General features: G+C 45.4%; 1 protein-coding gene across 2 annotated transcripts in view; it reads right to left on the minus strand.

The window, feature by feature from the left end:
- GALNT14 (polypeptide N-acetylgalactosaminyltransferase 14) overlaps positions 1-24,750 on the minus strand; it is a 1,192,033-nt gene extending 1,167,283 nt beyond the window's left edge. Inside the window, exon 1 of one of the 2 annotated variants that reach the window (XM_069233809.1) lies at positions 24,011-24,750. In XM_069233809.1, coding sequence (XP_069089910.1) covers positions 24,011-24,151 — 141 coding nt within the window. In that variant the 5' untranslated portion in view covers positions 24,152-24,750. The remainder of the gene's footprint in view (positions 1-24,010) is intronic. The other variant, XM_069233810.1, reaches the window with a different exon arrangement.
- Between the last annotated feature and the right edge of the window lie 824 nt (positions 24,751-25,574).

The following is a 25,574-nucleotide window of genomic DNA, read 5'->3' on the forward strand; positions in this document are numbered from 1 at the left end:
GTCAGTCTGCGGTTTTTCTACTTTAATTTTACTGCAAACTGTATTTAATTTCATTCACAATCTAGAATTCTAAAGAAATTTCAGCCAAAAGGAATCCCGCTGCTCTTTCGCTAACTCTCCTTTAATGGTCTGTTTCTAATACTCCTTCTTATTTTGCTGTTCCGTCGTACCAAGACGCCCATGTTGGTGAAAGAGTGCTTTAAAATAATTAACCAATCAAGGCTAAAATGTGATAATTCTGAAAGCAAAATATTGCTTTTAAAATCTACTAACTATTTAACAACTCACTTTTGCTTAATCAGGCTATCCTTAAACTGTAAACAAAAAAACAACATTCCATGAAACCAGTTGCTTTTTGAAAAAGAGTATAGCAAAGAATACTTGCCAATTATCTGATTTGTGCACACTAAAAGGATTTTATGAGAGCAAATCAAAAAATCTTCCTTAACTCCCAACATGCTGACTAATTTACGTGGATATGTTTACAAAAGCACCATTCAGGCAAATATATCCTGGGCCTCATTTAGAGTTGAAGGAAAATATGTTTCCGTTGTGTATCATCTGGCCTTTAGCCCCACCAAACACATGAATCAACTACTTTGTGTAGAGATGACCAAAGCACCAAGTTTCAGATGGTAATGCCTCAGCTGGCTTCATCATTGTAGACCTTTGATCAAATGACCATCGATCCACAGGGTGCTGTTCAACGTATTGCAGAACGCCTCTGTTGTCTGGAGGTAACAACCCCACAGGGTACAGTTGGTGGCCCCTGGATGGTGTACAGTGTAGGTGTCTGGACGGAGGGCAGTCAAGTCCATCACTTAATACTTGCAGGCATTTAAAAGTATACCAGCTTTTCTGAGTAGTGCCTGGTATAGTCCACTGTTATAGTAGCTGACCTCAGAATCGCTAGTACTGTAACATGTCAGCAGAAGGATAAAACCAGATCAACTGTTGACACTAATGTGAAAATACATGATCAACAATTAAGGCACTTTGTGGGCATTTGAATGTGGCTTTAGTGGAAGAGCGGGCTTGCACTGTGGGCCATTAACACTTCGACGACACAGGGTGAAGAGGCACCATCATAAGCATGGACTGTAACACTGGTTCGAGCTGCAGGAGTCCTAAGCATGGGCACATGTGGCAGGTTAAGTGGGCCACTGAGAGGTTCTCTGGCAGAGTGGTGAGTGTTGCAACATAGTGCCAAACAGAATGCATGAAGTACAGCTCAACGCAATACATGCATTTCAGTGTGTGCCAGGTCGCAAGGCAATTGTACTTTTCTCAGACGTTTTGGGTGTGGTCTACTTTTACCTGGGCATCAAGGATGGCATTGAAGAGGTGAGATGGCATTGCACCACATGTACCATTGCAGGACTGCACAATATATGGTACTTGGAACTTGGCCACATTGAGGGAATGCAAGCAGAGCAATTTGAATGGATGTTGGGTTCCATGTTTTGGTTTCTTCTAGTAGAAAAGATAGCTTGGATCTGCCCTTCTGCCCTCCTGTCCTGCGTATTGCTTTTTGGCTGATGTGATGGAACTGGCATGAGTGGATGAGTGTTTTGATGTGATCTGTTCTTGAGTCAGATTGGCACTTCAAAGTTTCAGCCCTTGGGCGCGCACCTGGAGCACATACGACTCTTGTTTGGTTGTGTGTGGAGCCTGGCAGTCCATTTCCCTGTCCTGGCTCCAACACTTTACCACACTGTGCGATCCAGGGAAGTTCATTACATCTCGCTGTGTCTTAGTTTCTTTTTGGATACAATTTGAGGGCTTGCAAACATACTCAAACTACAGTTCTCCATTGAGAGGTGCACAGAAATGGAATATTTGTTACAGTGGCATTGTGTTTGTCGTGTGGTAGGGGCTGCTGGTTTGGGAGTGGCCAGTGGAGAGCACAGGGAGTGCAGCAGCCACTCTCATCAGTGGGGGGAGAGAAGGATGAAATGAGTGCTCAGTGGCATTGTGCTCCCCCATCCGGGGAGAGGGAGGGAAGGGTGCTGAGTGGCATCTGAAACCAGTGATTCTCTGTGAGACCCTGCAGCAGTGGGTGTATACTGAGACTTGCAGTTTGGAGCCCATCAGTTGATGCACTTTTGGCATTTTTTGGGGCTAATGGCCATTGTAATTCAAGCTTTGTAGGCTCAGTGCTGGTGTGTGATTGCATACTTTTTAGAGTAGTTATATTTGGGGTTGTGTGTGGCCTTCTGGGGATTGTAACACTTAGTAGGAGTATTGCATCCTCAAATAGCACAACAATTACCCCTCAGTGACCCCTAACAATGTCATCATCAGTTTTGCCTGCACTATGCTATGCACTATGGAATTAACCAGCCTCCTCCCCATCCCACCTCCAAGCTATGTGCTTGCCATTATCTGGTCAGCCCTGTGCTGATCCTTAAAGTGGAGCGTGCACAACAATATAGCTAACCTGCTGGATCTGAGCCTCTGCTTACTAAACAAGGTGCATTTAAACTATTGTACGACACAAGTCACTTTTAAAATTCAGCCATTCATTCATAAAGCACACCTGCTATCTGATGACATGTTAACCCTACATTTATGTGGGAACCCTTTGTGGGTGTGCAGGGCAGAAGCTTTGTGATGTGCAAGTGTGGTAGGTGACAGCTAGTCCCTCTCATCCTGACAGAGAAGGCCCATCTTCACAACACCTATGCTCCCTTTCTCTCACTCTCTGGGAAGAATGCACAAAGATCAACTGCCAGCTACACATAGTCATGTGACCCAGGATTCAGGCTGCAGGCACCAAATGGTTACGATGGGAAAATGTTAACTTTTGGAAAGTGGCACTTTCAGAATTGTGACTTGAAATCTAACTTTATCATTAAAGAGGGTTTTAAATTACAATTCTTTAGAGACTAAATTCAATTTTCCGACCTGCTCCCTTTTGAAAATTATCATGTAGTAAATGTAATAAGTAAACCAAATGTTATCCTATGGGAGAAGTATACCTTGCAGTAGTGAAAAACAAATTGAAGGGTTTTTCACTAACAGGTCATTTGAAACTTAAAAGATACATGTCCCGTTTTTAAATACACTGCACCCTGACCTCTGTGATTCCTAGGGTCTACCCTGGGGGTGACTTACATGCATTAAAAAGGAAGCTTTGGGCCTGACAAAAGGTTTATTTTGCCAGGTGGAAATGGCAGTTTAGGACTGCACGCACAGGCTGCAATGGCACGCCTGGGATATGTTTGAAGGGCTACCTGGGTGAGCGGCACAATGAGTGATGTAGGCCCACTAGTAGCATCTAATTTACTGGTCCTTGGTACAGGCATTACAACTTTACCATGGACTTACAAGTAAATTAAGTTTGCCCATTGGGTGTAAGTAAATGTTACCATGTTTTAGCACTGCTTAGCAGTGGTAAAGTGCGCAGAGTTCTAAGGCCATCAAAAACGAAGTCAGGAGAATTGAAGGTAATACGTTGAGGAAACCACTCCAAAGATGCAAGGTCCATCGAACTTGAGGTAAAAAGGTGATCTCGGAGTTGGGGGTGGTGGCCCACTTACCAATCTAGCTAGAGGGCAAATCTGTGATCCGCATCTGTATGTGTACATTATTTTCATTTTGCTAGTTTAAGAAAATCCCTTTCTGTCCTTCCCATTCTTCCTCCTTCTTCCTCAACCCAAACATTTCTGACAACTCCCGGACATCCACCTCAAACTTTCACCTCTCCTTTTTTCAGCCTCGCCATCCAACTAGCAAACACTGATGACCACTACTTACAAAAACGTTTACTAACTCCCCTTTCAATTTCTCACTCTCCTATAATTGAAACTCATCCTTTCAAATCCATTCCTATCATTCGATCCCTACTCCAGACTCAACAGAACACATATGAAATCAGGAGCACAAACCTAACACAATGTTAGAAATGGGGTCTTTGGTTGACAGTCAGGTTACCCCCTGTTCAAGCAAAGACCCTCATTCTAGTCAGGGTAAAAGAGAATCACCCTCCGCTAACCCCTACTTACCCCCTTGGTAGTGTGGCACAAGCAGTAGACTTAACTTCAGAAGCTAGGTGTAAAGTATTTGTACCAACACACACAGTAACTTAATGAAAACACTACAAAATGACACAACACCAGTTTAGAAAGATAGGAAATATTTATCGAAACTAAATAAGGCCAAAAATCCACAATACACAAGGCAAGTTATCAATTAAAAAGCAAAAAGAGTTGCACGGGCAAGTGTGCGTCAGAAAGGGCTTGTGATGCGTCGATTTCACTCATGAGCGAGACTTTGCGTCGTTTCTCCTTTCGTTGGGTCAGGGCGCACCGTTTCTTCTCTCTGCAGGAGAGTGATGCATTGATCCGGTCAGCATTCTCAGGTCCAGGCAGGCCTTGTGTTGTTTTTACACGCTCAGCGGTACTTGCATCGGAAATCCAGCCGCACGATGATCCGAAAACCACGTAGTGCGGGTTGTGATCTCATAGCCTCCGTTAGCGATGCCGCAAGCCGTTTCTCCTGCTCCGTGCGTCGATTCTTCGGTCGCATTTCCGGCAAGCGCCGTTTCTTCAGCTGCAGATCGGAGTCACGTTCATCTTCTCCCCACAGGGCGCTCTGTGCGTGGATTTCCTCCTCTTAGGCAGCCAGCTTCTCCTTTCAGGGTCCCAGGAACTGGATGGGCACCACAGGGCAGAGTAGGAGTCTCTCCAGGTGTTTGCTGTCCCTCAGACTTCAAACAACAGGATGCAAGCTTTAAATCAGGCCCTTGGAGATTTCTTCTCAAGATGGAAGGCACACAAAGTCCAGTCTTTGCCCTCTTACCGTGGCAGAAGAGGCAACTGTAGGATAGCTCTACAAAGCACAGTCACAGACAGAGCAGCTCTTCTTCCTCAGCTCTTCAGCTCTTCTCCAGGCAGAGGTTCCTCTTGGTTTCCAGAAGTGTTCTAACGTCTGTGGTTTTGGGTGCCCTTTTTATACCCAATTTATCCTTTAATCCTTTAATGTGAAATCCTGCCTTGCCCAGCCCAGGCCCCAGACACTCACCAGGGGGTTGGAGACTGGATTGTGTGAAGGCAGGCACAGCCCTTTCAGGTGTGAGTGACCACTCCTCCCCTCCCTTCTTGCACAGATGGCTTATCAGGATATGCAGGCTACACCCCAGCTCCCTTTGTGTCACTGTCTAGTGTGAGGTGCAACCAGCCCAACTGTCAAACTGACCCAGACAGGGAATCCACAAACAGGCAGAGTCACATAAATGGTATAAGCAAGAAAATGCTCACTTTCTAAAAGTGGTATTTTCAAACACACAATTTTAAAATCAACTTTTTTAAAGGATGTATTTTTAAATTGTGAGCTCAGAGACCCCCAAACTCCACATGTCCATCCGCTCCCAAAGGGAATCTACACTTTAATCATATTTAAAGGTAGCCCCCATGTTAACTTATGAGAGGGACAGGCCTTGCAACAGTGAAAAACGAATTTAGCAATATTTCACTGTCAGGATAAAAGAAATGGGGTTTTTGATTGGCAGTCAGGTTACCCCCTGTCCAAGCAAAAGCCCTCACTCTAGTCAGGGTAAGTCACACACAATCCAAGATTATCCTGCGCCCACCCTCTGGTAGCTTGGCACAAGCAGTCAGGCTTAACTTAGAAGGCAATGTGTAAAGTATTTGTGCAATAAATCATACAATACCACCATATAGCACCACAAAAATACACCACACAGTGTTTAGAAAAATATATTATATCTATCAGGATAGTTGTAGGTCAAAAAGAATAAAGTTGCAATGTGAAATTGTAGAGATATCACTGAAAAGTGATATAAAGTGTCTTTAGTCTTTAAAAAGTAAACAAAGTCTCTTTCAAGCACAAGTACCTGGTTTGGAGTGGAAAAATCTCCTCAGAGGGCCACAAAAGAAGAGGTGCGTGGAAAAAGGGTGTGTGCGTCGATTTCTCCCCAGCACACACGGACTTGCGTCGTTATTTTTCACACGGGGAAGTCGTGCGTCGTTTTCCGGTGCGCGGACAGTCTCTTTCTGTGGATCGCGGGGATTACCAGATGTCCCGGGTCTGTGCGTGGATTTTCCTGCTTGTTTTCCGGCTGCGTGTCGTTCTGCGGGGCTGCGCGTCGAAATTACGATCTCACGGCAGGCGTTGCATCGATTTCTCCTCTAGAGGTCGGGCGGCGTTGTCCTTGCGAAGCCGTGCGTCGAAGTTCCGGTCGTCCCGAAGGCGTCGCGTCGATCAGCGTCGGTGTGCAGTGTTTTTCTCGCCGCGGAACAAGTTGTGCGTCGAAAATTTCGGCGCACGGAGCGTCCAAGTGAAAAAGAGAAGTCTTTTTGGTCCTGAGACTTCAGGGAACAGGAGGCAAGCTCTATCCAAGCCCTTGGAGAGCACTTTCACATCCAGACAAGAGTTCAGCAAGGCAGCAGGCCAACAGCAAGGCAGCAGTCCTTTGTAGAAAGCAGACAGGTGAGTCCTTTGAGCAGCCAGGCAGTTCTTCTTGGCAGGATGTAGTTTCTGGTTCAGGTTTCTTCTCCAGCAAGTGTCTGATGAGGTAGGGCAGAGGCCCTGTTTTATACCCAAATGTGCCTTTGAAATGGGGGAGACTTCAAAGAGTGGCTAAGAAGTGCACCAGGTCCCCTTTCAGTTCAATCCTGTCTGCCAGGGTCCCAGTAGGGGGTGTGGCAGTCCTTTGTGTGAGAGCAGGCCACCACCCTCCCAGCCCAGGAAGACCCATTCAAAATGCAGATGTATGCAAGTGAGGCTGAGTACCCTGTGTTTGGGGTGTGTCTGAGTGAATGCACAAGGAGCTGTCAACCAAGCCCAGCCAGACGTGGATTGTAAGGCACAGAAAGATTTAAGTGCAAAGAAATGCTCACTTTCTAAAAGTGGCATTTCTAGAATAGTAATATTCAATCCGACTTCACCAGTCAGCAGGATTTTGTATTACCATTCTGGCCATACTAAATATGACCTTCCTGCTCCTTTCAGATCAGCAGCTGCCACTTCAACAATGTATGAGGGCAGCCCCAATGTTAGCCTATGAAGGGAGCAGGCCTCACAGTAGTGTAAAAACGAATATAGGAGTTTTACACTACCAGGACATATAACTACAAAGGTACATGTCCTGCCTTTTATCTACACAACACCCTGCTCTAGGGGTTACCTAGGGCATACATTAGGGGTGACTTATATGTAGAAAAAGGGGAGTTCTAGGCTTGGCAAGTACTTTTAAATGCCAAGACGAAGTGGCATTGAAACTGCACACACAGGCCTTGCAATGGCAAGCCTGAGACAAGGTTAAGGGGGCTACTTAAGTGGGTGGCACAACTAGTGCTGCAGGTCCACTAGTGGCCTTTAATCTACAGGCCCTAGGCACATATAGTGCACATTACTAGGGACTTATAAGTAAATTAAATAGTCCAATCAGGTATGATCCAAAGTTACCATGTTTAAAAAGGGAGAGAGCATATGCACTTTGGCACTGGTTAGCAGTGGTAAAGTGCGCAGAGTCTAAAGGCCAGCAAAAATGAGGTCAGAAAAAGAGAAGGAGGAAGGGAAAAAGTTTGGGGATGACCCTGTCAAAAAGCCAGGTCCAACATGACCCCCTTCCAGCCTAAAGCCAGGGTAGACTAATCAACACTCTGATGGACTTCCCTGCTTAAGGCGATAGAACATGGACAATGGCCCACTACTGCAGGGGCACTCGCCAGTTCTACGCCTTTCTGAACTCAGTGAGGCTTCTTTGTCTATACTCTCTGGGGTCACTGATCTGGCCCATGGGGAACCCTTCTCATCACCTGAGGACCCCATCTGTACAGCTCCTAACTTTAATTTGCTTACAGATGCATCCCAGTATGCAGACAGTACCACCATGGCCAACAAAGTGATGTGGCCCATTCCATTCCTTGGGTCTGACTTCTGTCCCCAACCCAAGGAAAACTCTGCCCATAAGGACAGAAACCAACAGATGCCACTGACAGTTGTCAGTGTTATGAGCCAGGCCCCTGACCATCCAGTGCTAGGTGGAGACCCTGAGGGGGGCCGTTGGCTGAGCTTTTCCTCCAACTGGGGGGCTGGTAGGGAGCTCCCAAGAGATTCCTGTAGCATCCCAGAATGGGGGGCAGTAACCCCAGGGGTCTTGCACCCCTTCTCCACTCTCACCAGGTCAGGGGTGGGTCCCTGATACTGGTCCCTCAGCCCAGGGTCTGTACTCTGAGGCTGAACAGAGGACAGGGGTGAGTCCTTCCTCACCGTGCCTCCCCATCTGGGCTTACATACCCTCCTCTGGGGAGTGGTACTGCCAGACATCTGAACTGTTAGGGCATCCTTGGGGGTCGGCCCTCTCAGCTCTCCTGACACTAAGGGAAACTCATTCCCCAGAATGCAGTCAATGGGCAGCTGGGGACTAACTATGACCCGCCTCTGGGTCACCTCCCCCCCCAACTCTAGGGACACCCGGGCCATGGGGCGGAAGAAATCTTCCCCAATGGCTGGAGTCACTCTACACACCTGTCCGGTGTACTGCTCTGGTGCCACTAGTCTCTCCACAATCATGGTAAGACTAGCCCCTGTGTCTCTCAGAGCGGTGACTGGGATCCCATTCACTCCCACCTGGTGGAAGTGACGACTTCCACCCTCAGGGATCACCAGTTTACCCTCTGAGTCCACCTCCCAACTAAAGGAGATGAAGGCATGGTCTACGACCTGCCCCTGGGGACTACATTCCCCTAACGCCACATGGGCCACCCCTGTAGAGGTCCCAATATGGGGTGAGTTCTTTGGACAGACAGAGTCCCCCTTCCTGTGTCCTATCTGGGAACACTCAAAGCAGGGGGGTTGGGAATGGGATGCTTTGGGCCACTGCCCACCAGAACCCCCACCCTGTTTCTCAGATGGGGTATGGGAACCCTTTCTTCCCCCCTTACTCTGGGACTCGTCTGGGTCATCTCTAACCTCCCCCTCACTTTGTTGGGGGGAACCGGAACTACCCTTCTCGGGGTCACTCCCAGATACCTTTTTGGACACTCTGGTGCTTGCCCAGAGGTCCGCCTCCTCAGCAAGCTTCCTGGGATCAGTCAGCTTACTGTCTACCAAGTGCTGGCGCAACTCTGTAAAAGTAGTATTGAGCATATGCTCTCTCAGAATCAGGTCATATAACCCTTTATAATTATCTACTTTGTTTCCCCGCACCCATCCATTCAGTGCCTTACTGGAAAAGTCAAAGAAATCTACCCAGGTTTGTGTGGTTTGTTTGGTGCTGTCCCTGAACCTCTGACGGTATCCCTCAGGGGTCAGCCCAAACTTGGCAAGTAAAGTGGCTTTCTGAAGTGGGTATGTGTTTTGATCAGGTTGATCCAATGTGAAGAGTGTATCCCTCCCCAACGGCGGTAAATAACCCCACATAGCTACCCCCCATTGCCCTTCAGGAACCTCATGAGCCCTTAGTGCAACTTCATAAGCAGCTAACCATTTATCTATGTCATCTCCCACCACAAAACTGGGCACCACATTTTTGGGTATACAAACCTTCTTTTCTCCAGCAGGTCCTGTCAGTATGCTGCCACCATTATTGCTGGATTCAGACTGTTTTGCCTTGAGGTCCAGCTCCTTGAGACTCAGTTCATGAGCCAATAACAGTTTCTTTTCAGACAAGGCTCTCTCAGCTGCAATCTGTTGGGCTGCTCTTTCAGCCTCAGCTTGCTTGGCTTCTCTTTCTGCCCTTCTCTCCTCCTGTTGAGCTTCAATTTTCAGTTTGGCCATTTGCAATTGGAACTCCCTTTCCTCTCTCCTTTCCTCTGCGGTCAGGCTTTGCACAGAGACACTGCTCCCTGGTCTGGAAGGGGGCACAATTGCAGTGGTAACACCATCCACAGATAGTGAAAAATCCTCTGAGGGGCCATTTTCTGGCTCCTCTTCCTCATCATCCTCTAAATGGGCTTCTGCCCAGGCCCTCAGCGCCACTTGAAAGTCCTCCTTTCTGGAGGCCCCTTGGGTGGGTACCCTCATTGCCCTGCAGAATCCTCTTAGTTGTTTGACCGTATATGTATCCAACTGGACTAGGTCAAAGTCCCCTATCTGAGACCCAGTCAGAGACATGTTGAGTGAGGATTTAGTTTTTGAAAATTGTCAGGAAAAACGAATTTGCAAAAATAGATAAAAATCAAGTTGACCTTCAACTGTGGGTAGGTAGTGAAATACTTAGCTACTGTATGTCACTGCACAAATACAAGTCCTATTTTCACCGCTGATCACCAATCTTAGAAATGGGGTTTTTGATTGGCAGTCAGGTTACCCCCTGTCCAAGCAAAAGCCCTCACTCTAGTCAGGGTAAGTCACACACAATCCAAGATTATCCTGTGCCCACCCTCTGGTAGCTTGGCACGAGCAGTCAGGCTTAACTTAGAAGGCAATGTGTAAAGTATTTGTGCAATAAATCATACAATACCATCATATAGCACCACAAACATACACCACACAGTGTTTAGAAAAATACATAATATTTATCAGGATAATTGTAGGTCAAAAAGAATAAAGTTGCAATGTGAAATTGTAGAGATATCACTGAAAAGTGATATAAAGTGTCTTTAGTCTTTAAAAAGTAAACAAAGTCTCTTTCAAGCACAAGTACCTGGTTTGGAGTGGAAAAATCTCCTCAGAGGGCCACAAAAGAAGAGGTGCGTGGAAAAAGGGTGTGTGCGTCGATTTCTCCCCAGCACACACGGACTTGAGTCGTTATTTTTCACGCGGGGAAGTCGAGCGTCGTTTTCCGGCGCGCGGACAGTCTCTTTCTGTGGATCTTGGGAATTACCAGATGTCCCGGGTCTGTGCGTGGATTTTCCTGCTTGTTTTCTGGCTGCGCGTCGTTCTGCGGGGCTGCGCGTCGAAATTACGATCTCACGGCAGGCGTCGCGCCGGTTTCTCCTCTAGAGGTCGGCCGGCGTTGTCCTCGCGAAGCCTTGCGTCGAAGTTCCGGTTGTCCTGAAGGCGTTGCATCGATCAGCGTCGGTGTGCAGCGTTTTTCTCGCCGCGGAACAAGTTGTGTGTCGAACGTTTCGGCGCACGGAGCGTCCAAGTGAAAAAGAGAAGTCTTTTTGGTCCTGAGACTTCAGGGAACAGGAGGCAAGCTCTATCCAAGCCCTTGGAGAGTACTTTCACATCCAGACAAGAGTTCAGCAAGGCAGCAGGCCTACAGCAAGGCAGCAGTCCTTTGTAGAAAGCAGACAGGTGAGTCCTTTGAGCAGCCAGGCAGTTCTTCTTGGCAGGATGTAGTTTCTGGTTCAGGTTTCTTCTCCAGCAAGTGTCTGATGAGGTAGGGCAGAGGCCCTGTTTTATACCCAAATGTGCCTTTGAAGTGGGGGAGACTTCAAAGAGTGGCTAAGAAGTGCACCAGGTCCCCTTTCAGTTCAATCCTGTCTGCCAGGGTCCCAGTAGGGGGTGTGGCAGTCCTTTGAGTGAGAGCAGGCCACCACCCTCCCAGCCCAGGAAGACCCATTCAAAATGCAGATGTATGCAAGTGAGGCTGAGTACCCTGTGTTTGGGGTGTGTCTGAGTGAATGCACAAGGAGCTGTCAACCAAGCCCAGCCAGACGTGGATTGTAAGGCACAGAAAGATTTAAGTGCAAAGAAATGCTCACTTTCTAAAAGTGGCATTTCTAGAATAGTAATATTCAATCCGACTTCACCAGTCAGCAGGATTTTGTATTACCATTCTGGCCATACTAAATATGACCTTCCTGCTCCTTTCAGATCAGCAGCTGCCACTTAAACAATGTATGAGGGCAGCCCCAATGTTAGCCTATGAAGGGAGCAGGCCTCACAAAAGTGTAAAAACAAATTTAGGAGTTTTACACTACCAGGACATATAACTACAAAGGTACATGTCCCGCCTTTTATCTACACAGCACCCTGCTCTAGGGGTTACCTAGGGCATACATTAGGGGTGACTTATATGTAGAAAAAGGGGAGTTCTAGGCTTGGCAAGTACTTTTAAATGCCAAGTCGAAGTGGCAGTGAAACTGCACACACAGGCCTTGCAATGGCAAGCCTGAGACAAGGTTAAGGGGGCTACTTAAGTGGGTGGCACAACCAGTGCTGCAGGTCCACTAGTAGCCTTTAATCTACAGGCCCTAGGCACATATAGTGCACATTATTAGGGACTTATAAGTAAATTAATTAGTCCAATCAGGTATGATCCAAAGTTACCATGTTTAAAAAGGGAGAGAGCATATGCACTTTAGCACTGGTTAGCAGTGGTAAAGTGCGCAGAGTCTAAAGGCCAGCAAAAATGAGGTCAGAAAAAGAGAAGGAGGAAGGCAAAAAGTTTGGGGATGACCCTGTCAAAAAGCCAGGTCCAACACAGGACATGTAAAAAACACATTACTATGGCCCTCATTTGGACCTCGGCGGTGTTTTGCAAAGACCGCCAAGGTACCGCTGTGCTGAGGACCGCCAGTACAGGCGGTTTTCCACCCAGTGTATCATGACTGCTGGCAGCCTTCCACCCTTTTTCAGACAGAGAGCCACCAGCAGCCATACTAGCGGTCGCAGTGAAGTGGAGGCTGCTCCACCTCCACCGCCACGTCATCAAAACACCGCCAAATGAATCACATCCCAGGATTCGGTGTGTCGGTGTTCTGGTGATGGGGAGCGGGCGGCGGAGCAGCCCCCATGGATCCCGTTCCCTCCTGGAGGATCACCGGACAAGGTAAGGTGATCGTCTGTTCGGTGAGAGGAGTTGGGGGGTGTTGTGCGTTGTGTGCGTGCATGGGGGGTGTGCGTGTGAGTGTGTAGAGGGGGTGTGTGAGTGCGTGTATGCATGCAGGGGGTGTATTGTGTGTATGGGAAATGTGTGTGCATATGTCTGTGTGTATGTGTGCGTATATGTGGTGTGCGTGTATGTCAGCATGTATGTGTAGTAGTTGTGTGAGTGTGCGTGTAGGGGGTTGGGGTGTGTATGTGTCAATGTTGGGGGGGTCCTGGCACCCTGTGGAGGGTGGCAGGGGGGTTGTGGGTTTGGCAGGAGGACTCTGGGGAGGGGGTGGTGGAGACCCCAATCAGTGACAGGGAATGAATTCCCTGGCACTGATAGTGCCTACCGCCATGGATTGCGTGACGGTACAGAACCCCACGAAATCCATGGCGGTATGCGGGGTCGTGATACCGCCGGCGGTCTAGTAACGGCCACCAGGCTGGAGACTGAAGTCTCCAGCCCAGAGGTCGTTACCACCCTGGCGGTCGGAGTGTAGAAGTGGCGGTTTGGCATGGCGGTAACTGCCATGCTTGTAATGTCATTTTTTTTACCGCCGGCCTGATTGCGGTATTACCGCCACTTCTACGCCGACCGCCAGGGTTGTAATGAGGGCCTATATGTCCTACCTTAACCATACACTGCACCCTGCCTTGGGGGCTACCTAGGGTCTACCTTAGGGGTGTCTGACATGTAAGAAAAGGGAAGGTTTAGGCCTGGCAAGTGGGTACACTTGCCAAGTCGAATTTACAGTTAAAACTGCACACACAGACACTGCAGTGGCAGGTCTGAGACATGATTACAGAGCTACTTATGTGGGTGGCACAACCAGTGCTGCAGGTCCACAAGTAGCATTTGATTTACAGGCCCTGGCACCTTAGGGCACTTTACTAGGGACTCACTAGTAAATCAAATATGCCAATCATTGATAAACCAATTACATACAATTTACACAGAGAGCATATGCAGTTTAGCACTGGTTAGCAGTAGTGCTCAGAGTTCAAAAGCCAACAGCAATAGGTCAGAAAAAATAGGAGGCAGGAGGCACAAAGCATAAGAAAAAAAGTCCAACACACAACTAATAAACAAGAAAAAGAAAAAGAAAATCGTATTAACCTAATTACTACTAATGGTGGATTCTGAAGTAGCATGCCACTCGCCACAAAAAAGCTTCAATGTCTTATCAGGGGCTGTAAGCGCTATATAAATGCATTTACGATTTACGGTAGTCCTTTTAATTTCCATGTTTCCTTTTCAGGACCACCATGACTTTCCAGCCAGTTCAATTATGACACAATACAAAAGGACTCCCACGGGCTGGGAGAAAACGCCCAGTGCATTAGGGTTTTTTGCTTGCTGTTCAGGGCAAAAATTAGATGATGCCCAGCTGACAAACTACTATGCCTTTCTGTTGAACCGCTGAGCTGCACTGCCGGATGCATAGAAGGCATGGAGAGCTCCACCAAATAGATGGGGTCTCATTATACGGGGGCTGGTCCTCTGACACAGAAGCAGAAATCATGCCTCCTCTAATCTGGCAGGCCACATTGTTTTCCCCTAAAAGGTCTTGCTGCAGTTTTCTATATTGTCAAACAACTCAGCCCATTGCTCTGTGGTTTTCTACCCTGTTACCAGGCCTCCTCAATAACATTAATATAATTTGTGGTTGCCAGTCATGTTGTGCGCACAGTATTTGCTATAGTCTAGTTGTAGCTATGCATTGGTAATTAGTCCGCTTTTTTAGAGACTGCCCTTATTGTATTACAGTGGGATAGATTAATAACGAAATGTGATGCTTCAGAAAGGATCACAATGTTACCTTTTATTCATAGGCAGAAAAAGTCGTGCAATTTTATAAAAAGGCGTAGGTGCCAGTGCTTAGCGCCGCAGGTGGTGTAATTACCCTCCTACATAAAGTACAGTCGGAGGTCTTCACACCTGAACCACTCAGTACAGAATATACTGTGATGTAAACTAAACATTTCTGACAGCTAAATCTGGTAGAGCGCTTTCTTTAGCGCCGGCTGAGCATTATTCTGTAGAGAACAGTATAATAAAATAATTCAGAAGCTATTAAACTGAAATACAATTACTTTACACAAAGTCCCTGAAAAAACATTTTGTTTAGCAGTTTTTTGCCCAATTCTCAATAATAAGAGTTTCAACAATACTTTGCAGCATAAAGACATGCAGGGTGGAGCACAGTTGAAAGGTGAAGCAAAGATGGGTACTGTAAACAGAGCAGTATCTACAGTTACAAATGAAAATGTGATAAAAGTAGCACTAAAAGGATGCTAGAGAAGCGCATAATAAGGACATCAGACTATAAACCATTCCGGGTGCATTAAAAATGAGAATTGTTGTTTTAAATAAGCTTGAGGCTCTGCATAGAGGGCTTGAGAGACACTGCCTTTTCTTGCCAAGCTGCGAACCTCACCGAGTTGAAACATTTAGAATGTCCATTTTTGACAACTTAGTCACTCTGTCAATCCACAATATGTCAATCATTTGGTATAGCAAAAAAATAATAATAGCATCAAAAATTAAACAAAGGCCAACAATGAAAAAAAAGGTTCTTCACATGTGGATTTAAACAGGTTAATAAATCTTCTCAAAGCGTGCGCCTTCAAATGAGTTGTGCCCACAATATTGGAACAAAAATACATTGGCTTGGCATGGGGCTAATTGTACTAAAAATGTTGGAAATCATGGGTTTCTTCTTCTCCTTTGGGGGCGGTCACAGTCACAACAATTTCCCTATGCACGAATATCCTAAAGAACTTCTCCAGCACTACTGTTTCTCTTGTGGGATGCCCGCCAAACCACATTTAGCAAAAGTTTGCAGGAGTATGTTTAACTCCACCAGGATATTATTTCTCGTGGTTTAAGGAAATCATTTTCCTTTGCACGTCCCCCACAGAAAAATAGAGGTGACCTTTCCACATAAGTTGCATACTTACTACAATTTATTTTGGAGTAAAATTACATCTCCTAAGATAGAAAAATATATGCAAATACATATAAAGTTAAATATCTACTGTTTACCTTCCCATCTCAATCAATGACTAATCTGCTGCCCCTCCTCTTGAAGCATCCATATTCTTATTCCTTCCCCTGAATGTGTCATTAAAGAAACTCTGCCTCTCTGAAAGTTGCTCTATGGTATTAAGATTCTTTTGAGGTGAAAAATCCCTAACCTCCTTACTTGTAAATGATTACACAACACACGGAGCTTGGTCTTCAACATCTTTATTCCTCAGGGTATGACAGTGAACTCAACATTCTAAATCATGAATCCTATTCACCGAACTCGAACACGTGCGTCACAGGTCTACGGAGTCCGCCATGAGCTGAAAGGGTCCCATCATCTCTAACTCACAAGACACTACATCTCCAACCTTGTTAAATAAAAGTGCAATTATTACAGATATACATCATCACTCTTCAATAAGTTGTTGTGAAGCTTAACTCAATCCCTCAGAATATATCCTATGAGGCTGTGAAGAGATAGGAAAGGTGTCCATGACTAGCACTGATGATACAGAAACAGGTGCAGTCAGTGGGCGCTCAGAAGTCTTGGTTAAAGCAGGATCATTTCTAACATCTGGAATTGGCAACTGATGAGGCAGATTCTTGAAATGTGAAAAATCTTGTGCAATTGATTTTCCAGAATGGTGACCAGTCACCATGTGTCCTTTATTAGCCACACCTTTAATGGATTCAGCATCAAATGGAGCATCAGATTTGCTTTTTCTCCTTTGTTTTAATAGGACTCAATCTCCTTCTATGAATATAGTGTTCTTACCACATCGGCGCTTGCCTGTTTACATTTTCATCTTGTGATTGTGACACAAATCTGTGTGTAGAAGTGTACAATGATCTATTATGGCAACTTGGTCAGGGGCCCCCGCGACTCCCAGTACCGCCAGCCTTTTCCTGGCGGTTCAAACCGCCAGGAAAAGGCTGACGGTAGAGGGACTCGTATTCCCCTGGGCAGCGCTGCTAGCAGCGCTGCCCTGGTGCATTACTACCACCGGGGCCATTGTGGCGGGAAACCGCCGGCCCCGGCGGTGCGACCGCGGCGCTTCGGCTGCGGTCGTAATGACCAAAGGAGCATCGGCAGCCTGTTGGGGGTGCTTCCGTCATTTCAGCCCTGGCGGTCCTGTACCGCCAGGGTTGTAATGACCCCCTCTGTCTCTGTACTCTGCTCCACTCCTACACTGCATGGCACCACATTGTACTCTACTCTATGCAATTCAAATCTACGACACTCTGTGTCGCTCCGCGTTACCATACTGTACCACTTTCTACTGTACTCCACTGTACAACACTGCAATCCACTCTGTGAGACTCCAATCTACTCCACTGAATGACACTTTCTGACACTCTACAACACACAAGTCTACTCCATTGTATGATCCACTGGTCCACTCTACAAAACTTTACTCCACTGTATGTTAAGCCAGTCCACTGTACTCTGTGACAGGTTATACCACTCCACTGAACTCCACTCTACTACACTGCACAGCACTTTACACCACTCAATGTCACTATACAACACTCCACTTTACACCTCTACAATCTACCACACTCTACCCAACTTTATGCAAATCTACTCTACAAGACTCTACTAAACTCTGTGCCACTATATCACACTGTACCACACCCTATGCCCCTCCATTACACTGTACACACTGTATTCAACTCTATGCCACTACAATCCATTGTACAACAATCTACTCCATTCTACAACATTTTCCAGCACTCTACAACACTCCACCCCAAATTGCACTTCATTTTATGACAGTTTACACAACTTTACGTTACGCCTCTCCACCCTACTGCACTCCATGCCACTGTACCCTATAACATGCAACTCCACACTATAACACTTTCTTCCACAGTATGCTACCACTTCCACTCTATGTCACTACACTGTACCACACTCTCCTACACTCCACTGTACAGTACTCAACTGAAAAACACTCTACTTGGCCACATTGGACTCTATGATTGCAAACATATTTTTATTTAAGGAAATTACCATTCAATTAAAACTCCTACAGTTAAAGCTGTATTTATTCTTTCTACACAAACCAAACCTAAGCTACACAAACCTTAGAAATTCTAAAGTTTTAGTTATACATTAAATTTATAATGTATGCACCACTCAAATTACTGTAACTTTAATTATTCGTTATATACAAACTTAAACTACACAGAAATTTTAAATTACAAATTATAATTTTCGCAACACCTTTAATTTATTGCACCGCCATACAAAGTGTATTTAACTCATTAGCTGTGACATTAACTATAACTCATGCTTTCTCCATGTGCTGCTTATACCATTTTGGATTATATCACTTATACCATCTAAAATGATAACATTTACAACAACACTTATGACACTGAAAATCACATCATTTGTGAGAACACAGTGCATCATAGAGTGATGGGTTGTAGTTAATGAAGTATGGCTGTTATTTTAATTAAATTGGTCTTGATTTCCCAAATTTCGTTTAGCAATTTTATTGTGGTGCATTCTAAACTTTAATGCTCTTCTGTATTGCTTGAAATTATCACACAATCCTGTGGGGAATTGCCTGCTGCTTATTCCATAACTAGGAGGAGTTAAGCAGATTCACTTAGAACTGTGTTGTGACCTAACTAGATTATATTTATTAAACTGGTAGTGGTACACCCATCTCAATAATGAATAGCCCATTATATGGAAATGTCCACTGAACCGCCTCCTACTATTACCAATAGATCATTCATGACTAAGGCAACAAAAGTCATGGCCCAGGATTTTTTCATATTGTTTTGTAGCAAAGCTGAAACTGCTGCTACCTTTTCAGAACTGGTCTTCAAGGGACACTCTGCTAATTTTCCTTTGCCTCTACTGTTAGCACAATGTTTGTGGAAATGGTTTTCCTGGGTTCTTTTTGCTTACCTTGAACTGTGACATACACAGTTATGGTCGACTTTAGTAACTTTTCAGTCTCCCCAAGTGGTGCAATACGTGTTTTATGGGATCGGCCAAGATATGATCTTGGGGCTTTAAATATATAATGTTTGTTTCATTACATACATCTCTCCTGTTAACTGTGCAAGCCTACCACTACCAGTGTGGATCCAGTCTCACTACTTTGTCACTGTTGTGATACAGTGTTTCTTTTCTCTCTCCTTTTCTCTCTTTCTGCTTTCCCCCATACTTCTTCTCTAGTTGGACCTGGGCACTATACTTTTTGGCCCCTCCTTCCATTACAAAGTAAAAGGAAGGTATTGGGATTGTGGTTAGGCTGTGTCTTGTATTTCTCTGATCCTGACAGGCTACTGACTTCTATGTCATTTTACTGCATTAGTAGGTATCTTATCTTCTATTCACATACAAATTGTACATTAAGGTTCAGGGATTGTAGGATTTTGACAATGAGAAATATGCATATTATTGGTTTGCATTATTCTTAGACCAATTAACTATAGAGAAATGTGATGACCATATATATAAGAAAACTTTACATGTACACTTGAATAACTTCCTGAATTACGTTATTCTGATATCTGTGATCACAGATGATTACCTAGAATATGTCTGTGGAACAGGTGGTTAGATGCTAAAGATGAGAGTTGCAAAGGACAATACTATATCTCTTTGCATTCCACATGCAATTTTAGTAGGCCCCACCAATACAGTTGAATCCCACTTTATTGGTAATTTAACTGCTACATAATATCAGCTTTAGACATCTGTTAAAGTTTTTTTTTTTTTTAGAATTCATACATTCTATGTGTATAATTACTATATATGTATGCCACTACACAGTGCTAATTCACAGGCATGTAAAATGCATGTAAAAAGTACGTAAAATAATATCACTGGAGCACTGCTTTGCATATTCCAAAATGCCCTTGTGAATAAGGCCCTTGGTCTTCAGAACAGAAGCAATCATCAGCGTACATGATAACTGACAGTATGACAAACTGCCCTAAGATTGGATACCATCTCAGAACTGACAGCAGGGTTGGAAGTGTGGCAAAAAGTGTATTATTGTTTTTGGAATATTTTATTGATTTTACAAAACAAATAATTATACATGTGCAATGGGCTCTGAAATACACCCAGAATTACACATCACTTCCCCCATCCCCCCTGCCCACCCTTCACATAGCCAATAGTACCCCAGCATAATTTCTTGATGTATCTCTTCTCAAGGTCCAGTAGGGTGGTTTCTGCAGCCTTAAATCCCACTCAGTGGGTCAGGTGGTTGTCGGTCCTGAGTGCTTGAAATTTAAAAGGATCACACTTTTACTCCTGTCAAGTGCTGGAGTAAATTCCTTTCCAGGGTTGACAAGGGAAAAAGTAAACCAAAATATATGCAAATGGATATGCCGTTTCCCCTGTTTGGAGATCTCTGCCACAGAGACCTATGCACAGGAGGAATGGATTCCAAACTGGAAAATCCTGTGACTTCTAATGGCATCCACAAGACCTCTTGTGCCAATAGCAGATTTAAATGCTGATCCATGCCAGCAGTCAGGAATTGCAAGAAAGCAGTAAAGCTTCACTCAGATGTAAGTTTAAAAATAATCCTGCTATTTCCCTACTATTTGTGCAAATCAACTCCCATAAATTGAATATGACCTATGCAAATGCCTGACATTATTCCTTATTGTTAGTACACTGTGATTTATGATCTAGGACTCCTGAGGAGGACAGATGGGTCGACTGTATTCAAACATATTATTCAGCAGTCAACATGGCAGCAAGTTTTAAAAATGTTTGCTTTCACTTGTTTCATTTTTTCTTACATTATAAGAGTGTTGTTTGCACGACTGAATGTATATATTTTACACAAAATAAAGGTTATTGCCCGGTTCCCAGCAACTCTGCGAAAAGTAAACAGTGCTCGTAAAAACTGTTTACCTTCTGCTGTTGGTACTGCATGTGCCACTTCTGATGCCAGGCGGTCACAAAGGCAGTCCCAGGGGTCGCAAGGAGCAAGTGACCCATGGCAACCCCTAAATGATGTCCATGTGGAGTAGCGCCGAAAAAGTACTAGCTCAGATACTCCTGTAACACTACTTCACATACATATATATATGTTTCACATACTCCTGTGGTACTAATATGCATACTCATAAATCCCTTTGACAATACTTCCATGTGTTTCCAGTTCAATGCTTTATTTGAGAGGGCAAAGTACGCTGACAGGTTCCTTTTATAGAAGAAATGGTTATTCGCTAAATGGCTAACTTACAGGGGATTTTGAAGTTTCGATGTTGGATGTAGAACTTACTAATTAACATTTCACGATTTGCACATCTAGGAAGCCCTCACTAATTGCCTCCTAATGACAAACAAACACCATGGCAGCTAGTGCCCCCTAACAACTCCTTACAAAGGTAATTAGAAAAATTAATGAGTGGGAGCAGGAAACACGCCAGCGCGTTTAAAGAAAGGCAGAGCCAATATATAAAATATCGCAAAAGCACTTTTGCAAGGGGTATTAACCTTTTCAGAATTTCCTAGAAGTGTGAATAAAAGGAAATGGATGCAAAGGGAAGTTGAACCACTGCAGTAAGATGAAGCAAAGACATCTGTGCATTACACTGATAGTTGGACAATATTTGTAAATGCGAGTTAGTCTAATTTATACATTCAAGTGCTTTCTGTAATAAACTCGACTGAATTTGTATGTAATAAAAAGTCTACAGCAAAGCAATTTTACATTTATGCTCCCATTTGCAGTAGGTTTGATGTCGTTTTAGAACCAAAGTGAGAAAAGGGAACTTTTAAAGTACGTTATAAGGTCACCTTGGACTTTTGAGTGCCCCTTAAAAGGAAGCATCAAAAAACCTACAGCCTGCCAATTCATTTTCGGATTCCTAGTGGGCTTATTGGGCAACTTGCAGTGTCTATCCCTTACAACATGCATTGTGATTGAATAGAGGTGTCATCACCCCGCAACCATGCAACTCAGATGTCAATATCCTGTTATCAGCACCATACAGGGAAAGCTAGGATACGAATGCCAATGGAACATATCTCTCTCTACTGGGGTATTAATTCATAACTGAATAACTAGCTCAGATGATATCAGCAGAGTCCTACTCATTGCCATAATTCCACATTTTAAGATGCATAGATAGATTTTAAACCGGATTCCTGGTTTATTAAACCCTAACGTCCTCTACTGAGTACGTTAACAGTGTACAGTGGTATCATGTACACCGGAGGATGCATTAGCATCCTCCAAAGATGCTAAGATTGATTACATCTCTGCCTGGTGGCCCTACACTAAATGTGACACCTGCCACCACTTCTGGCTTTTTAACCAACAGAATGCGTTAAGCTGGTACTTTTTCCCAGTGAAATAGTGATAAAGGTGGAGATTCAAGTACCAGGATGCCAAGTGTTAATGAAAAAAAAAAGGCTATACTCTGTTGTGCGCATCCCAAGGGGCATCCTTTACAGTTTTCCTACCTGAAGTCCTAAAATACGTTCAATTGCTGTTTGCTTGCATTACAAGTTGGTGAAAGCATGCCTACCGGAGTTAGTGTGTGAGTAGGTTGCCTGCAAGCGCTAACAGCAGCTTGCTGCGTGGAGGTAACAACCATTGTCCTTTCCATTCTTGTGCGCTCTTTCTCTCTCAGCTCACACTGGAAGAAATGTGTCCAGGTGGCTAGAACCACAGACTTTAGAACAGAGGAACCAGAATCAAATCCCAGCCTTGGCTCAGCATTCTGTGATACTGGGCAAATCAGTTTAGGCCAGATTAAGAGTTCAGAGGACAGGGTGCACCACAAACGTTGTCCGTTGTCTATTTTCACCCAAGCGGACCATCATGTTTCTGACACATGTACCCCTGGCTCAGCTTTCAGAAAACCTTCCCTGACAGACTGATGGATTTGGAGACCTCCCTGGAGGTATAGAAGACTATCTGTCTTATTTTCAGTATGGGAGTTTACTTCTGGAAAACCAAAATATTTGGTCAGCGACTGCCCATCGAACGTTCAGTACCTTCACAGAGATCTCTTAATATGTTGGATGTAGCCCAACCGAAAGACCTCTGCCACCCTGGTGGACATAGGCTGCCAGCCAAAGAATAACTCAGGCCCTTATTTCCCATTCGCCAACAATCTGGTTATGTTGTAAAGTGCTGTAATACCATTGCACCCAAGCCGTGCGATATAAAATTGCAAGAAACAAAATTGTATGGCGAGTAATAAAATCCCGGTCAACTTTCACAGTTTCTTTTTGTTATCTCAAGTCACTGCCTGGATCCCGCCTGTCTGACATTGCCTCAGGGACCGCCTCAAGCGCTTTCCGAGTGAGGCAATCACAGGTGTGCACACTCTGCTGCATATCCACGTTCTCCCCGAGAGGTCTGGAAAATGCAAAGATGCCTGGCGTGCAGCAAAAGTTTATAAAACAATTTGCTGAATACGTACACTTCGCGAAGCCAACGAAACTCATTTTTGTTCGTTTTTTACCCTGAAGAAATGCACAAAAGTCCAACCTGCTACATTCATTTTAAGTTTCCTTAGCCCGTTCGAATCACACTTTGTTGTAGGTATTTAAGAATTATACCGTCGTTGCATCGCAGTGACCGAGCTCCCCTATTTGAACAACCTGCTCCCTAGTGTTTCAGCTATCAGTAGTCCAGAGTGATGTGGAAGTCTGGAGCGCGCAGAACGCACTAGTTACGGCCAAACTAGTTCGGATTAAGCATCTCGCAGCTACCCTCGGCTGCACGAGCCCGGAACACGGAGTTTGCATTAGATATTGCGGCACGCTCCCCCAACTAAACCGCGCGCGAGTTAATTGACTTTAAATGGTTTCAAGACCTACTGAAGGAGAGACTGGTTAATTAGCCATAAATGAATGTGTACAAGTCATATTTATACAGGGGATTGATTGTATTATGGGAAGCCAGCCAAGAATAACCATTTGTTTCACACCTGAAAGGTGAAAGTAACACCTGCCCCCCTTCCTCAGTCCCACTTTTAATTGCCCGATATTGCGCGGTGCGCTCACGTACAAAGAGTGACTTTTTTCCAATCACAGTAAATGCCAACCCGTAGTTGCATTTAATCGGCAGCCAGATTATCGCAAGCAATTTGCTAGTTTCCCTGCCAGGCCGCTAATTCCCCTTCTCCTGACTGCTAATAATGTAAATCCCCCCGACGCGCTCCCGTCGCGCACACGCACAACTCGGCTATCCAGCGCAGCGCCCAGAGGGCAGAGGGGAGAGTCCCGCCACGGCTTACCTTGGACACCTGTCCCTCCGGCTCAGCCGCCCCTGGCTTCCGCTTACTCCCCCAGAAGATCAAAGCTGCGATCCAGAGTACCCCAAAGAGAAACAAAGCCACCCGGCGAGCCATCCGCTTCATGGCAAGGTCCGCGCTCATCCACGGGCCGGCAAGTGTCGCCAGCGGCTCATCGGGGTGCGGCGCTAGGAGAGGGCAGGGGTCTCAGTCCGAGGGTCCTGGTCCATGCTGGCGCCTCCTGCAGCAGCCGAGGAGCGAGAAAGCCGGGTGGGAGCAGCTGCCTCGGGGTTCAGGACTCTGGAGAAGGACTCTGTCCGTTCGTCACTGTCCGTGGCTGAGTCCCCGCTTCCACGGAGGAGCGGACTCCGACCCCCCGTAGAAAGGCAGCCAGCACGCTTAGATCCCTTTCCAGTCCGATTACCGTCAGCGGCTGGATGTTCAGCGCTTTCCCGTTCGTTTGGAAACGCTTAGCACCCCCTACCGCCTGTCAGTCCTTCTGCAAAAGAGCGGCGCGAGGGACCTGCGCGTGCACCTGTCCTGCCCGGGCTGCCCCTCACACCTGGGCACCTGCATGGGAGCTCGAGGCGCTGGCAGCGGTTGAGGATTGCACAGTCACGAGACCGAGCTCGAAGGGGGCTATCCCAGAATATCACATGCTCAGCTGGTGATAGTGTTCTCATTGCTAGCCTGAGAGGGAGGGGGGCAGTCTGCCTGCTTTCTACTTCAGTGAGTCGCATCCTGACCGTAACCGGCAACTTTGGTCAGCTGTAGTTAGTTTGTGCGTCATTCCTGGCCAATCCTCTGTTCTTCTCTTTTTTCCTGGCATAATTAACTTGAAGGAGTATTTGTGCACATGTTTGAGCATGGATGCCACATGTATGTGGCAAAACTGCCTAAAACTGGGCAGTAGGTCCCTGAGCATTCTTTGTCTTAATGGTCTTGATGCAACATCCCTCTTGCAAGGCGTCTTCAAAATCACAGCTCATATTTATTCCCACTATCCCCATGGACGTAATTTAGGGGGTCGCTAGGGGTCGCAGCTGTGACCCCCATCTTGCCCATTGCGAATGCTGGCACTGCCTTTGCGACTCCCGGGCTCTGAGGTGGCAAAATCAGTGTCAGAAGCACAGGGGCTCCACTTTCTTGTTTTCAATCAGTTTTTTTAATCACATTAATAGTGAATAATAGAATATTATTCACTGCTAGTTTAATTTAAAAATGAAGGTCAGTTAGCTGGAGTATGACCCTCCTTGGTAGCTGAGGTAAATAAAAAACACATTTAAATTTATTTTGTGTGCATGCTTGCGGGTGAGAGTAAGCTTATGTATAAGAGAGTATGCGTATGAGTGAATGTGTGTAAGCATGTGTGTGATTGAAAGTAAAGATAAAATGGCGTGTGATGTTACTTCCGCTACCCCTGGCATTTTGATTGTTAGAGGACGGTTCTGACCATCAGGTCTGCCCTGATTTTTCGCTTTTTGACCATCTGGTTTTTGACTTTTTACTGTGAGGGAGCCTCCTATGAGGGGACTCACGCACAGTAAACACATGGTAAAATGGACTG

The sequence above is a fragment of the Pleurodeles waltl genome, chromosome 5 (genome assembly GCF_031143425.1).
Source record: "Pleurodeles waltl isolate 20211129_DDA chromosome 5, aPleWal1.hap1.20221129, whole genome shotgun sequence".
Taxonomy (NCBI): domain Eukaryota; kingdom Metazoa; phylum Chordata; class Amphibia; order Caudata; family Salamandridae; genus Pleurodeles; species Pleurodeles waltl.